The following is a 13,756-nucleotide window of genomic DNA, read 5'->3' as shown; positions in this document are numbered from 1 at the left end:
CTCAGAACTGCACTCTGGTGGACATGAAGGTATGCAGCGCAACATCCCCCTCTACTGGTGATTTTACTGACTTTTTGGTTGTTTTTTTCCTTGTCCAGTTGAACTCTTTTACTTTCCTTTTTACTTTTTTACATCCATGTAGATTGAGTTTGGCGTAAATGTGAAAACACAAGAGATCGTCCTTGCTGATGTGATTGACAACGACTCATGGAGACTCTGGCCAGCTGGAGATCGGAGTCAGCAAAAGGATAAACAGGTCAGCGGTTTAGATTCTTTATATTGAAACACTTACAAAAAAAAAAAAAATCTATAAATAATAATGCAATAACTTGTGCTCTTTTTGTATTTAGGTCTACCGAGATCTGAAGGAAGTCACTCCAGAGGCAATGCAGATGGTGAAGAGAAACTTTGAGTGGGTTTCTGAAAGGGTCAAGGTATGCTGAGCCCATTCTTCAGATCTAATCTCTCTGATCACATCATGTTTTAGTGCGACAAAGGGGCTAAACAAAAGATTAGCCCTTTTTACAAACCTATAAATGACTTAATCTAGAGCAGTTTGGTGCATTTTTTTGCTGAAAGCAGTCGAGGCAGATGGCTGCCCTCCCTGAGCCGGGTTCTGCCGGAGGTTTTCTTCCTGTTAAAGGGGAGTTTTTTCCTTCCCACTGTCGCCGCGTGCAGCTCAGGATGGGGGATTGGATCGAAGTCACGACTCGATGCAATCAGTTGGTTTCTATTATAGGATATGTATGAATTGGCTTGAAATGATGTGTATGTTGATTCGTGTATGTAAAGTGCCCTGTGACAACATTGTTATGAAGTGGCGCTAAACAAATAAAGTTGAATTGAAAAATTGAATTGAAAATTGGGACTAGTCTAAAGCTAATGGTTCCTGTTTTGTCTGTAGCTGCTGTTGGAGCCCCAGGCCAGTGGCAGGGTGGTGGTTCTGATGGGTTCCACCTCAGACATGGCTCACTGTGAAAAGATCAGGAAGGCCTGTACCTCCTACAGGATCCCCTGTGTCCTCAGGGTCACTTCAGCACATAAGGGCCCAGATGAGACTCTCCGCATCAAAGCCGAATATGAAGGTGTGTATTAATCTTTTCACTTGCTAACTTCAGGTGGAGGATGTTATGTCACGCTACAATATGTCAACCATGCTCTCTGACAGGTGATGGCATCCCCACTGTATTTGTGGCCGTAGCTGGCAGAAGTAATGGTCTTGGGCCTGTGATGTCTGGAAACACAGCATATCCTGTTATCAACTGCCCTCCTCTCACTCCAGACTGGGGAGCCCAAGATGTCTGGTCTTCCCTCCGAATGCCAAGTGGTAAGCATTGTTCTGCTGAATTACCAGCTGCTTGTGAGTTTTCTCTAAGCTTTCGCTTCATTTTCATTTCCACCTGCAGGCCTCGGCTGCTCCACAGTACTTTCTCCTGAGGCTGCGGCGAAGTTTGCGGCACAGATCTTTGGTTTGAGTGACCACCTGGTGTGGTGCAAACTGAGGGCCTCCATGCTTAACACATGGGTGGCTCTAAAGCTGGCCGACCAAAAGTTACAGGCCTGCAGTCTCTAAAAGGTTGAAGAGATATTTGAGCCCCACATGCCCCATTCCTCCGTTTCATGTCTTTGTTTACCCAATAACAGCAGAGGTTTCTGATACACTCATCATTCCAAAAAGATCATTAAAACTTTCCTAATTATGTGTCTGCTTGTTTTGATGGAGTCGAAGGGCTTTTGTCCACAAATGTTTTCAAAGGGAGGGTCATCGGTAGCCTTAAATCCAATGCTCTCTAGCTTTAAAATTTGAATGTCATTTGTTAAGGACTGATCCTTTAAACACATTGAAATGCATAAAAATTTAGTTTTTAAAAAAAAATTTTTTTTTTTTATTCCTGTCAGTGTTCATAACACTAAACACAAGCAGAAATGTTTGAAAGTGAACACAATGTAAAGGCAATACAAGCTATGCCTCCTTACAGATGTGATTTTTAAAAAAATTGACTGGTATAACACTGAAAATAGTTATTATTTTATCAGATACACCTATAAAACCTATTTAAATTTGAATCCTTGTGCAGTGAGATGGGTAGAAATCACTTTGGTCCTCATCAGGTCTTTAAAATGAAGTGAATCTTGGACGAGCAAAAACACAAAATGTCATTTGCTGGACAAAATGCAGAAACTGGACACTGATGTAATAGTTTGTAGAACCACCTTCAGCAGAAGTAACTCATTTTCTGTGTGACATTATCCATTCACTGAGGCTTGCAGCATTTGTTTATGCACAGCTTTCTTCAAGGTCCCTCCAAAGTTCAGATTAAGGTCTCCCTCCAGGTCTAAGGTCTGAACTGTGCAGTGCCTTAGTTTTCTTTTTAGCCATTCTGTTGTAGATGTGTTGCTGTGTTTGGGATCATTGTCCTCTGGTGTGACCCAGTTTCGGACAAATGGCCTCACATCTGACTCTAGAACACTCTGGCATACAGTTCATGGTCCACTCAGTGACTGCAAAGGTCCTGTGCTTGCACAAACTAAACATGCTGATGAACATTATTGTCAAACATCTTTACTTTGGTCTTGTCTGTCCACAGAACATTGCATCAAAAGTCTTGGGACTTCTTCACATGCAACTTTGCAAACTAGCTATGCAGACATATCCTAGAATATGGCAGCATTTCTAACCCCACTAAACATATACTTGTAAATGTTCCATCATGATTTTTAACATATAACATGCCAACAGGCCTGTGGTCTGGTGTATCTTCAGAGTTTTTTGCAGTTTCTCTGTGCATGACGCAGTTTTATTTTAGGATGAATTTGCTACAATGTCAACTGAGACCGTCTTGAATGTTTTCCACTAAAATATTTCTGACTGAAGAAAGTTGGACTAAAAATGTTCTTATAACTCTTCCCATTGGTGGGGAGCGTGGTTTTTAGACCTGGGAAGAACTAGCAGTCCTTCAATGTCCTGATATAATAAACATAATAATTAAAAGAGAACATGCTTTATTTGTCACACAGTTGTTTATACTTCCTCCATTCATAGGCCACTCACTGTGCCCTTCATATGATAAATTTTCACAGACTTGGCTCTCATCTCGGTATCTTTATTCTCTACTAAGTTGCAGGATGTCAGATTGGCCACAAGAGAGAGCTTTTGAGCCACAATCCCAAACCTAAAAAGCTTTAAGCTTTTTGTTCTGGTAGTTTTCAGCCAGGGGAATGAGTCAGAGTATTGTCACCATTTGGTTTGTTCTTCTATGACAGCATAGCTTTCTCTTTGATAACAAATGATGGATATAATGACCTATAGTGTTTTAAATCTTCACTCACGTGTGGGTGGCACTTGGAGGATGGAAGTGCTGTGGGTAGAGTGTGTTACTGATGAGTACATGGAGGATGAGATTTGACGTAGAACTCTCCATGTTTTTGAATTTTTGCTTTTGAACATCTGCTTTTGAATTTCATGGTAAAAATGTTCTACTTACCAAGCCTCCCTATCTCCCACTTCATATGAGCAGAAAGAACTGCATTGTAGCCACAGAGCTGAAATGGACATTCTGTGTAAGTCTTCATGACTCCAGGTTTCCTTGACAACAGTAACATGGCAACAATCAGAATATACAATAATCTGCCTTTCCGTAGCTGCTCCTTCTCTTATTGCCATACTGACCTCTGAAGCTCTGTCTCTTATTCTCATCAGCTCTTCCCAGAGTGTGATAATTTCACTGCTTACCATCGTCAAGGAAACCATACAAATGTAAATAAAAAAAAATACAATCAGGGAGAAATTATGATTTTAAACAAGGAGAAAAATGAAAGACATTTAACTTCAGCTTTGTGTTCCCATCATCACAGCTATTCCAGCAGGTGGGGGTGGGGAGGGAGTGGGATGGGAGAGTGGGGAAGAATTGTCTTCATTCAGACAGAGGTCTTCGCTGAGCTCCTTGCTAAAGTGGAGCAGGGCGTTTCGACGCGTTGCTCTTGCCGTAGTGAATTCTGAACGTCTCTTTTTCTCATCGCTCTTCCCAGACTCTGATTATTTCACAGCTTACTATCATCATGGAAACAATACAAGCTTAGAGGAAATAAATACAATCAACTGCAAAGTCTAAACCACTAAATATTTGAGAGTATACATAGTTGAATGCTGTTGAATGCAATTCTCTCTTTCCTCTAAAAGCTAATAAGCAAACTATGACAAACTATTATAACAGAGATCAATGCTAGTGTTAAACAATTTTTCAGGACTCAAAAAAGCTATTTGTTTAGCTCGCAATACTTCGAGGGTGGCAATTAAGTTTCACTTCAGCAGCTTATTTACATGTTTTCTACAACAGTACTTGGACTTTTCTTTTGTTTAGATGTGGTCTGGCATACAAAATGATTGTATCATCGTTGTTTTTTCTCTCTGTGCAGAATAATCTTAAAACACAGAGGAATAACATTCTGTTAAAACTCATCTTCACACCTCCTCTGTCACTCACAACCGCCTCTCTTGTCCACTAAGTGCTGTTTCACTCCCTCTTCCTCTCTGTTGGTATACTACATTACCTCAAGCTATGTCTGCTAACAATCAAAGCATTTAGCTCCTTGTTGGGCATCATCACAGCGCCCCCAGGTCATGGCACGAGCGGGACTTCTGCCTCAGGAACTTGCTTACTTCTCGCTCCCGTGGGTACCGAGGCACCAAGCTTGACAGGAAACGTTTGGCACGTGAGGTGATGCTTTCACGTTGGCCCCCTCCGATCATGTCCTCTGCACAGGTCCCCGGAGGCCATGGGGGTTGACCCCTGGCTAGCCGTACTGCACACTCCAGGAGTTCTGGGGTACGATGATCCAGGGAGGCGGAGATCTCCAGATACAGACAGTTGAAGAGGGCAGCGCTGGACATGGCTTCTGATGGAGGAGTTGGAGAGATGGGGAACAAATGAAAATGTCAGAACTGTAGGTTTAGATCTGTGGGGTCGTTGGAACCTCAAACATGTTGCAAAAACAACACGTAACACGTGCTGTTTAAACATGTACACATTATCCATCTTTTTAAAATGTGTAATTCTAAAAGAAAAGAACTGGCAAAACTTCATAAGTCAGTACAAAAGGCTTTAAAATGAACATCATGGAAGTTTCCAAAAAAGTGATATTAAGGGGGGATGCTGTACCACTCTGTTAAAGTCTTATGCCTCATTTCCATTATTATCAGCTTATCTCAACTCGTCTCAGCTTGGTCCTGTTTCTTTTCCATTACAATTTAGTACCAGGTCTAAAATGGGCGGGGTTTGTGCGAAATCACTGTGATGTCAGTGTTGTGGATGACAAGCTCTATAACAACACAGGACCAAGAGGCAATCTGTTACTTGGTCTGTGGCTCACCGGTCGCCGACCATAAATTGTATCCATTTGTTGGAACCACTTCCAGTCTCGTCTGTTTGATCCACTCAGACTATTGTGGTCCTTGACCTGCCGATAGTCACTTTGGAGCTTTTTCAGCTTCTCTCCACACTGCTGAAAACTCCGTTACTTGCCGTAGCCATTGATACGGAAAGCTCTTGATAGATTTTTTTCATTTTGTGTCGCTCCATCTAGTTTCCTCTGTATCCTTTCCTCAGCAACCAAGCAAAGAAATGTCTCCACCTCAATGTTGGACCATGGAACAGACTTTTGTTGCACCATTGCTTGTCACGTAATATAATCTTGCGAGTTGGAGACGCTCTTCCAGCGATATCACTCCCTGACCTCTGATTGGCTGCGCCCCTGACCAATAGCGGTATGCAGTCTGGCGACGCCACACACAACCCGACTCAGCTTGCTTAGAACCTGGGTTGATCAGTTACATAAAAAGTACCGGTAAACGGGTACAGAAGCCAAGGCGAGTTCAGTTGAGACGAGCTGATACTAATGGGAAAGGGCTATTAGTGGACCAAATAGTTCCACATAAGAATACAACATTGAAGAATGAATGGATATAAGAAAATGAGGAGAAATGTCTTTGGCAAAGCTATTTTGCATTTTGATCTTGCAGCATGCAGCATTTTAAGAGATCAAACAGTAGTGGCCATCTTGCCTTTGAATAAGGAGGAATTTCAATGGCTTGTGGACCACTACTCCTTGCTCTCTAACACAAAAAAAAAGGCAACAGACCAACTAGCAAAAATGAAAAATAGAGAGATCTCTGCACAAGAGATCAGAGCCACTGTTTGAGCCAAAAATCTTCTAGCCGTGCGCTGACAGTTTTAACCACTGCAGAAATAAAAAAATATTATATATAGAAACAGGATGGAGAAACACTGCCACCAGTCAGCCAGCACATAAGATGCCTGGTATGAAAAGATGTCACGATTTTGATAAACAGAACTGTGTATATACAGAACAAATACACAACTGAATCAAAAAGAAGCAGAGTGGGTGGATGGGGTGTTTGCCAGCTGAGCTTAAAGCGGCTTATGTTGAAATTCGGTATGCAGTTGTTTAATGTTTTGAGCCACACAATTCATTTACTTAAATGGAAAATGTCACGTCAATTTAATGTAACTCTGCAAACAGCGGGTATCTGGACATTAGCTCACCTTAACAAGGCACAAACAGAGCAATGTAATGACTCCAAAACACTTTAAAGATCCAGAAAACACTAAAATACCACGTGCAGGCTCAGTTACACATTCTGGACGCGGTTAAAACTGTATGAATGTGGAGAGGCAGTGCAGTCACAGTGAATACTCTCCAGCTTGAACTGTAATTGTGGCACCCTTCATACTCCCACGCTGCAATTTACATTTACGACAGTGTTTACTGACAGAAAAAGGGCCGAAAACAGCGGCGCCATCGGTGAAAGTGGCAACAAAGCATAAAAGAGGTGAGAGAAAAGGGAATATGAAGAAGATGAAAACAGGAACTTCATCTCACCTTGCGAAGTGACCTCACGCGTGCGAACGAGGTCGCTCTTGTTACCAACAAGGATTATGGGAGTCTGGGGCTGATTCTCTCTCAGGAGAAGTCGGAGTTGAGCGGTGCGGTGAAAACTGCGCCTGTCAGTCACCGAAAACACCAGGACACACACCTCACACTGGAGAGACGACAGGTCCTGTGGGACAAGTGGGGGCAAATATACAGCAAAACGTGATGGCTCAGACTATGTGAGCAGAAGGATTGGTGTGAAATACCTTCAACGGCTATAAAATGTGTCAGAATAAGTACATGAGGAGTATTGCGGTGATGCTGTTAGAAATAAAAGTCTTTTAGAAAAAAAAAAAAAAAGACTTCATCTTCAAATCCTACAGAAAAACAGCAGATTTGCTGCTCGAGAAATTCTAACATTTCCTGATCTAAACTCTGGAAAATGAGAAAACAATGTCGGAGATTACAGAGACTGCAGCAAAGTCTCAGCGGCACACACACACACACACACACACAACCTCAGCCTTTCCAAGCAGTAACAAGTAGCCAACCTCTAAAAATAACTATGCACGAATATATTCCTGAAGAATCCTTCTTAGAAAACAGAATAAACATGAGCCTGCCTTTAGTTGGTGATGCCATCATCCACTGACTTTTAAACTCATAAAATTCACTTAGCTAATGTTCCTAATAAAGCAGAAACTAAAAATGAGCTCTGACAAGACACATTATTATTATCCAGGAATCACATGAGCAAATTCCTCATGGTGCCTCATCAAATATAGTTTGTAGAGTCAAAAGTCACATTTTAGAATCACGACAAAGATGACTGTCGGTGTCATGATGATATCTACAGCCTTTTTACATATTCACCTAAATCAGATACACTTATGCAGTCATGTGGACCACCCACTCTGTGGGCGACTCCAGCTTACATCTAAACAGATGCCTTTAAACTAGACTCAAGGGAAAGAGGAAGAAGCGTGAAAGACAACCTAGAGCTCTCCCAAGAGATGCACATGCAGCAGATTTACTATTTCCTTTCTGTCAGTGTTTCTCTGAGCAAGTCATCATGACTGGCCTTTGCTGTCAGATACGGTGCAGTAAGGATCTGTAATGACAAATTTTCTTTTCTCATTTATTCTTGATGCTTGATACAAATTGTAGATTCATAGACATACTTGTCAAGTATTCTATTTTGGATGGGAAACTCACATTTTTTTTAGCTGTTTTTCCGCATCTTTCTCACACTTTTATTTTCCCGTAAATCTCCCCGATTATGATACGAGCAGAAAAATAAACTGACATGAAGAGACAAACCTCCCGCCCCTGCGAACAATAAACATGTGGCAACCATATCACTTCCATCACCCAGACACACAATAACGCCCCCGCCGGAGCCCGTGACCGACACCTCTCCTTCTCCCACTGCGATCCTCTTGGCGTTTGCCAGAGAATTTCCCTTGTTTAAAAATCCATAACTTGACAAGTATGTTCATGGATGCTTTAAGATTATTGCTTTTCTGCAAATAAAATGAGACAGTCTTAAGCTTCTCTCAAAAAAAAAAAAAAGTCTAAGTCTTCAGCCAAAATATATAAATATCCCACAGTGAAATAGTAAAAAAAAAAAAAAAAAGGGAAAAAAAGTTGCTGAGCATACAGTGAACAGCTGCACAGAGGGCTTAGTGGACTAATGAGGGAGCAGGGAGCAAGGAGAGGGTTGTTTGGCTCACCTGTCTCCAGTTGTCATAGATAATGATGGTGCTCTCCTCGTCATCCATGGTGACTGTGCGAACATAACCCTCCCCTAAGGACCAGGACAGGAGCAGATAGGTCTCAGATGGGAGACGAACGCTGTTATGTATTTACTCACTTCTCATTGCACTATCACCATGCACACCACACCTTCCATCTGCACTTATTCTACCAAAGACACGGTTTTGTACCATCAGAATCCACAGACGCAGTTCTGTCCATGTCCCCGGCAAGGGCGATGGCCAGAGAGGATTTCCCCACACCGTTCTGCCCCAATAGGGCGATTCTTAACGGCCCATCGGGTCGGCCTTCTACAGCCACAATTGGAGTGGCATCCAAGATGGAACTGAAGCTGTTTGGTGAAACCGAAGGTCCAGCTGCACCTGACGTCCAGTCACAGTCATCATGGACAGCTTCTTCTCGCCTGAGTTGGTGCTTTATTGGCAGAGGAGTGCTTCCTCTGCGAACTGTCGGGGTGCTGGACAGAGTCATACTATCACACTAAAGAGAGGAACACGGATGGACTGTCTCATCATTATGCAACACTAAAAGCCACTTTCATTTGATTGAAGTGTTTCCCATAACTTACACTCTCATACAGCTGAGGCATAAAGATGATTACTTTTATAAGACCAAACTATGTTTTTAGAAAATGTGTGATTCACACATTTAAATAAAGTAAATGTTGTCCAAGGTGCTACACAAATAAAACTTGTATTAATTTTATTTACATTATAAATGGAAGAAAAAACACGTGTTTTTCTTAAAAGAGCAAAGTTTTCCATGTAGCCTCTGATTTAAAAAAGCAAAACAAACAACAAAAAACAAAACAAAAAACAACTAGCAGTCACAAATTTCACAATGGAAACAACATCCAGGATGACAATGAATAAATACACATAGCATGTCAGGGTCTGTGCCAATATAATGTGTATCTGTGCCAGTTGTTGGCATAACTTGATCTGAGTCATTTTAAGTAGTGAATTGTGTTTTACTTGTGCTGATTTTGTGTTTAGAGGGGAAAAAAAACTGTGTCAATGGCCAAATTTCTTGTGGTTGCATCTATTTATTAGGGTTAATAAATCCATGTGTAAAATTAAACTGAACCAACATTCTGTTTAGATTAATTTCAAATAATTAAATTACTACAATGGATTATGTTAACTATGAAATAACATAGTTATGACCAGGTTTAAAAGTAATCTGAGCTAGTAATCTGCTATCACCAGAGCTAACACCAGAGATGTTGGCAGAGTTAACCAGAATGATCAAATAAAAGTTAGTAAATAATCAATAATAAACACCAAGTCCACTGAATAAAAAAACAAAACAAAAAAAACATACATATACATCATGCTAATATACAGAATATATATTTTCTGCTTTACAGCTACGGATTCATATAGATTTATATAAAAAATGTCATATTATTATGTTATCTTATTATGAATGCAGTTTCAGATTATGTGGTACCATAAAGTATACACAAAGAAGTACTATTTAAAAAATTCAAGTGAATTTAAAACATCTGCATTATTGAGTCACTGAAACTGATGGGACACAACATTTGACGTTACACCTAGCGAACACAACTATGACAACTTCTGTCATTTTTATTTACAACAAAGTGGAGCTATTTAGGACTAAATACGTTCTTTACATAGATAAGTGTTTGAAATTTGCTTTAAAAACGTCAAACATTACACTAAAGAGAAAAAGAAAACCAGTTTGGGGCTATCTGTGCTAACAGGAGCCGTTAGCTAACTTGTGTCTAACGGTTCCTTTCCACTAAATGCAGGGCCGGATTAAAAGTGCACAGGCCCCTGGGCCCAGAGTGTTCCAGGGGCCCCGCTAAACACCATAATATTGGAAATTATGAATTGTGAAACGACATTTCTAACATCTCTTAGCCAGTGGTTCCAATAGCAATGTGGTGTAACTATCTGGCTTTTATGTACATTTTGTTTCATGGCCAAACCGTTGGTGTATGCCCTACGTGATCCCCACATGGGCCCCAAGAGGGTGTGGGCCCCTGGGCCTGTGTCCATAACGCCCATTGGATAATAATTGGCTTGACTAATTGGCGCGAGCAGACATTGAGCTATTTTTTAAAAAACAGTTTGTAGCAGGGAGGGATGACCACAAACTTAAAGTACAATTTAACAGTGGCGGTGGCTGTGGGGTTCATAATAAAGTTAATAAGTTATTTATTTTTTGCATTCCACATTGTAATAACATGAATCTATTATACATTAGAACCAACACCCAAATGGTTATTTATTTAATTTATTTATACTAAGAAACTCCAGTTCTACTATTTTGTTATGCAGGACACCCACATCCTGCACCACCACCCACCTTCAACACACACATTCATGCACACTGACAATATACAACACTACAAATCACCAGAAACTACAGCAATGCCGCATATTTGCCTGTATTATTCTATTACAAAGGGTTTAACATCTTCCATACCTTGTTCGCATTCTCCTCTTTGCCGAGTCTGTCTTCGGGCACATCTGTCGGCATCTGCAAACTAAAATCAATCATTGCCAACAAAGAATACACAGATTAAACCAAGACTACCTCTCTGTTTAAACCCACCCCACTCACTTTGTGAGCCCCAGCTGAAGTAGTCCGACACGGTCTCTCACCTGTCAGGTGTCTGTCGGCAACTACAAAGTAAGCACGGTATTTCTCCCTCGCGCGCGCTCTCTATGTTCCCTTCCAGGCGTGCTCTCCACCTCTTTCTCCCTCTCTCTCTCTCTTTGCCTGAGTGTATGTCTCTTTCTCTCTCCTACTCTGTGTCCTCAGGTTAGGGCCCAAGTCCAGCTCTGCAGTCAGCACAGTCATTCATCACTCCAGACTAACAGCTGTGTGACTCACTGACTTGACACCTTAATGCTGTCCAGATCCGGATTTTTTTTTTTTTTTCCATGCACAGAAAAGATGAGATTGCACAGCACGAGGACTCGCTACATGTAAGTGTTTGCTGCAGGTGTATGCAGCTCATTATGAAAAATAGAGCAATTAATGCAGACAGACAACGTGAAGTAGTGCTGTAGAAAGATGCTGAATGCCACGAAGCTCTTTTTTTCTTTTAACCTCTTAGATATTGGGGGGGGGCAATTATAGAAAGTGTCCTCTAGGGGGCAGTATAATACAAGCATTCTCCTTACCAATTTGTTAAGCTGAGAAAATGTGCATATCATTGGGGTGATATATGTTTAAATGGTTTCATTAGTGTACCCCCCGCAACCCCCCACTGCAGGATAGTGCTTTGACAAACCATCTACTTGTTAATAAAGACTATCCTGTCATATCCTTTTGGATTCTCCAATAGACACCAATAAGGAACCAAACCTTTTCATAACACTCATTTAAATTGTGTTAAATGAAGTATTTTTCTTTCCAATGGTCCAAAAGGTGTATTTGGATGCATTTTCTGTCAGAATGTGAGTATGAGCACGAGCGGTGGTGTGGCCCTCCCACACAAAGCCACAATAGAGTCCGGCAGTGAGCAGCCAGGGCGCTATTATAGCCCTAATCCTGCTCTTATTATACAGGCCAGAGAGAGAGCGAGAGACACAGGGAGGGAGGTAGAGATGAAGATGAGGTCATCCCAAACAGCGCACACCCAGGGTCACTGCCTCACTATAGAGGCACAGGGGATAAAGAGAGGGATGGAGCCGGGCATGTGGCTGCAGAGAAAAGGAGACTGAACATGGGAGATGCTCAGATAGGGGGATGGAGGAAAAAGAGAGTTAAAACGTACATGCAAAAGGTGTACAAAAACAAAGTGACCCATGACAAAGATGTTAAAGAACTTTGTTTATTTCATAGGCATATGAAACCACACTACAACAGGAGCAGGAAACCATGACAATGGCCATAATTTTTTGTGATAATGTTAATTCTAATCAAAATTGGATAAAAGAATAAAACTGTAGGAAAGTAAAAATACACGCTAATGGAATAAAATCAGTAAAATAATTAGAACCAGTACATAAATAAATGATAAATACTGAATAAATAGGTGAATAAATAAAAGAACAGTTTATTTAACCTACAACCAAACAAAATAAATAGCTCTAATGCATGAAATCTGGCAATAATTTCATGGTACAGTTAAGAAAGTGTCTCCATGAAGTTTTTTTTCTTTTCTTTTTTTTAATCGTTTTGCATTTTTATTTAATCCCTGCAGTGGTCATTTATCATTGAAAGCCCACAGTAACCAAGTCCACAGTGACCAGCTCTGTGGTTCTGCCTTTTACATCAGATATGGTGATTGTCCAGGAAAAAAAAGGAGGTGTTCAATCTGCCCAGAAAAAGCTTTTTTACTCTGGAGAGCTGGACACAACCACACAAATCATGCCACACTTTTTTTTTCCCCCTCTTCTCTATCGTGTCTTTTTTTGGAAATAGCTTCTTAGCTTCTTTCACCAAATGCAGTCACTTTAGTTAAGCACACTACCAGCCGCTTGTCTCTGCGTCAAATGCCAAAACCCACATTTGAGAGCAAATAGCAAGTCTATTCTGTCACTGTTATTGGCTAAAAGTCACCATTTACAACTAGCAAAACGTTTCTTTGCCAAAACACAAGATCAATATCCCGACTATCCATTTAGCACAATCACTGGAAGATCCCTGTGAAAGGTATCCTTGTACATTCTTTCATCTATGATTATTCATTTATTTTACAAAGAATAACAAGTTTTGGTGAGCTTAAACACTTTGGTAGGCAACTGTGAAATATTAGCTGGCAAATATTTAACTGCATGCCATGGACACTTTATCCAAGCCCATACCACTCCACATATCACCACTGCACTACTCAGACTTCTGCAGCTTTAGCAGCTTATTGTAAAAAAAAAAAAAAAGAAAGAAAAAAACTACAGTGAGCCTCAACACTCATTTGGAGAGTACAGTCCAGATATAGTATAATATTGCATAGATAGAATGCTCAGCTGTGCGAGGGACTATGATAGTTTTATTGCAAGATAAAGAGTTTTTGGTGTTTTGTTTTTTAACAGTCATGCATGTTAACTGTTGCATTGATATCACTAGCATTAGAGCTCTTAGTCTTTTTAAAGTATTTTTGCATTCA

General features: G+C 40.8%; 2 protein-coding genes across 5 annotated transcripts in view; one reads left to right on the top strand and one right to left on the bottom strand.

Annotated features, from left to right (window-relative positions):
• paics (phosphoribosylaminoimidazole carboxylase, phosphoribosylaminoimidazole succinocarboxamide synthetase) overlaps positions 1 to 1,659 on the top strand; it is a 7,703-nt gene extending 6,044 nt beyond the window's left edge. For 2 of the 3 annotated variants that reach the window (XM_079245386.1, XM_079245385.1), the window contains exons 10-15: positions 1 to 29; positions 143 to 256; positions 351 to 434; positions 905 to 1,085; positions 1,169 to 1,327; positions 1,407 to 1,659. The exon at positions 1 to 29 is cut by the window's left edge. In XM_079245386.1, coding sequence (XP_079101512.1) covers positions 1 to 29; positions 143 to 256; positions 351 to 434; positions 905 to 1,085; positions 1,169 to 1,327; positions 1,407 to 1,573 — 734 coding nt within the window. In that variant the 3' untranslated portion in view covers positions 1,574 to 1,659. The remainder of the gene's footprint in view (positions 30 to 142; positions 257 to 350; positions 435 to 904; positions 1,086 to 1,168; positions 1,328 to 1,406) is intronic. The other variant, XM_079245387.1, reaches the window with a different exon arrangement.
• A 2,719-nt stretch (positions 1,660 to 4,378) lies between these two features.
• Positions 4,379 to 11,386, bottom strand: LOC306759693 (GTP-binding protein REM 2-like). 2 transcript variants are annotated; one of them, XM_079245406.1, is made up of 6 exons: positions 11,263 to 11,386; positions 11,125 to 11,185; positions 8,838 to 9,147; positions 8,625 to 8,698; positions 6,901 to 7,078; positions 4,379 to 4,896 (listed from the first exon to the last, which is right to left on the bottom strand). In XM_079245406.1, the coding sequence occupies exons 2-6, from the start codon at positions 11,176 to 11,178 to the stop codon at positions 4,604 to 4,606; spliced, it is 909 nt and encodes a 302-aa protein (XP_079101532.1). In that variant the 5' UTR covers positions 11,179 to 11,185; positions 11,263 to 11,386; the 3' UTR covers positions 4,379 to 4,603. The 2 variants fall into 2 exon arrangements, with proteins under 2 accessions (XP_079101532.1, XP_079101533.1); XM_079245407.1 differs by having other exon boundaries at positions 11,304 to 11,372.
• Positions 11,387 to 13,756: the final 2,370 nt, after the last annotated feature.

The sequence above is a fragment of the Telmatherina bonti genome (assembly GCF_933228915.1).
Source record: "Telmatherina bonti genome assembly, chromosome: 8".
In the NCBI taxonomy this organism is placed as follows: domain Eukaryota; kingdom Metazoa; phylum Chordata; class Actinopteri; order Atheriniformes; family Telmatherinidae; genus Telmatherina; species Telmatherina bonti.
The sequence above is the reverse complement of the archived record's forward strand: the minus strand, read 5'-3'. Positions and strand labels throughout refer to the sequence as shown.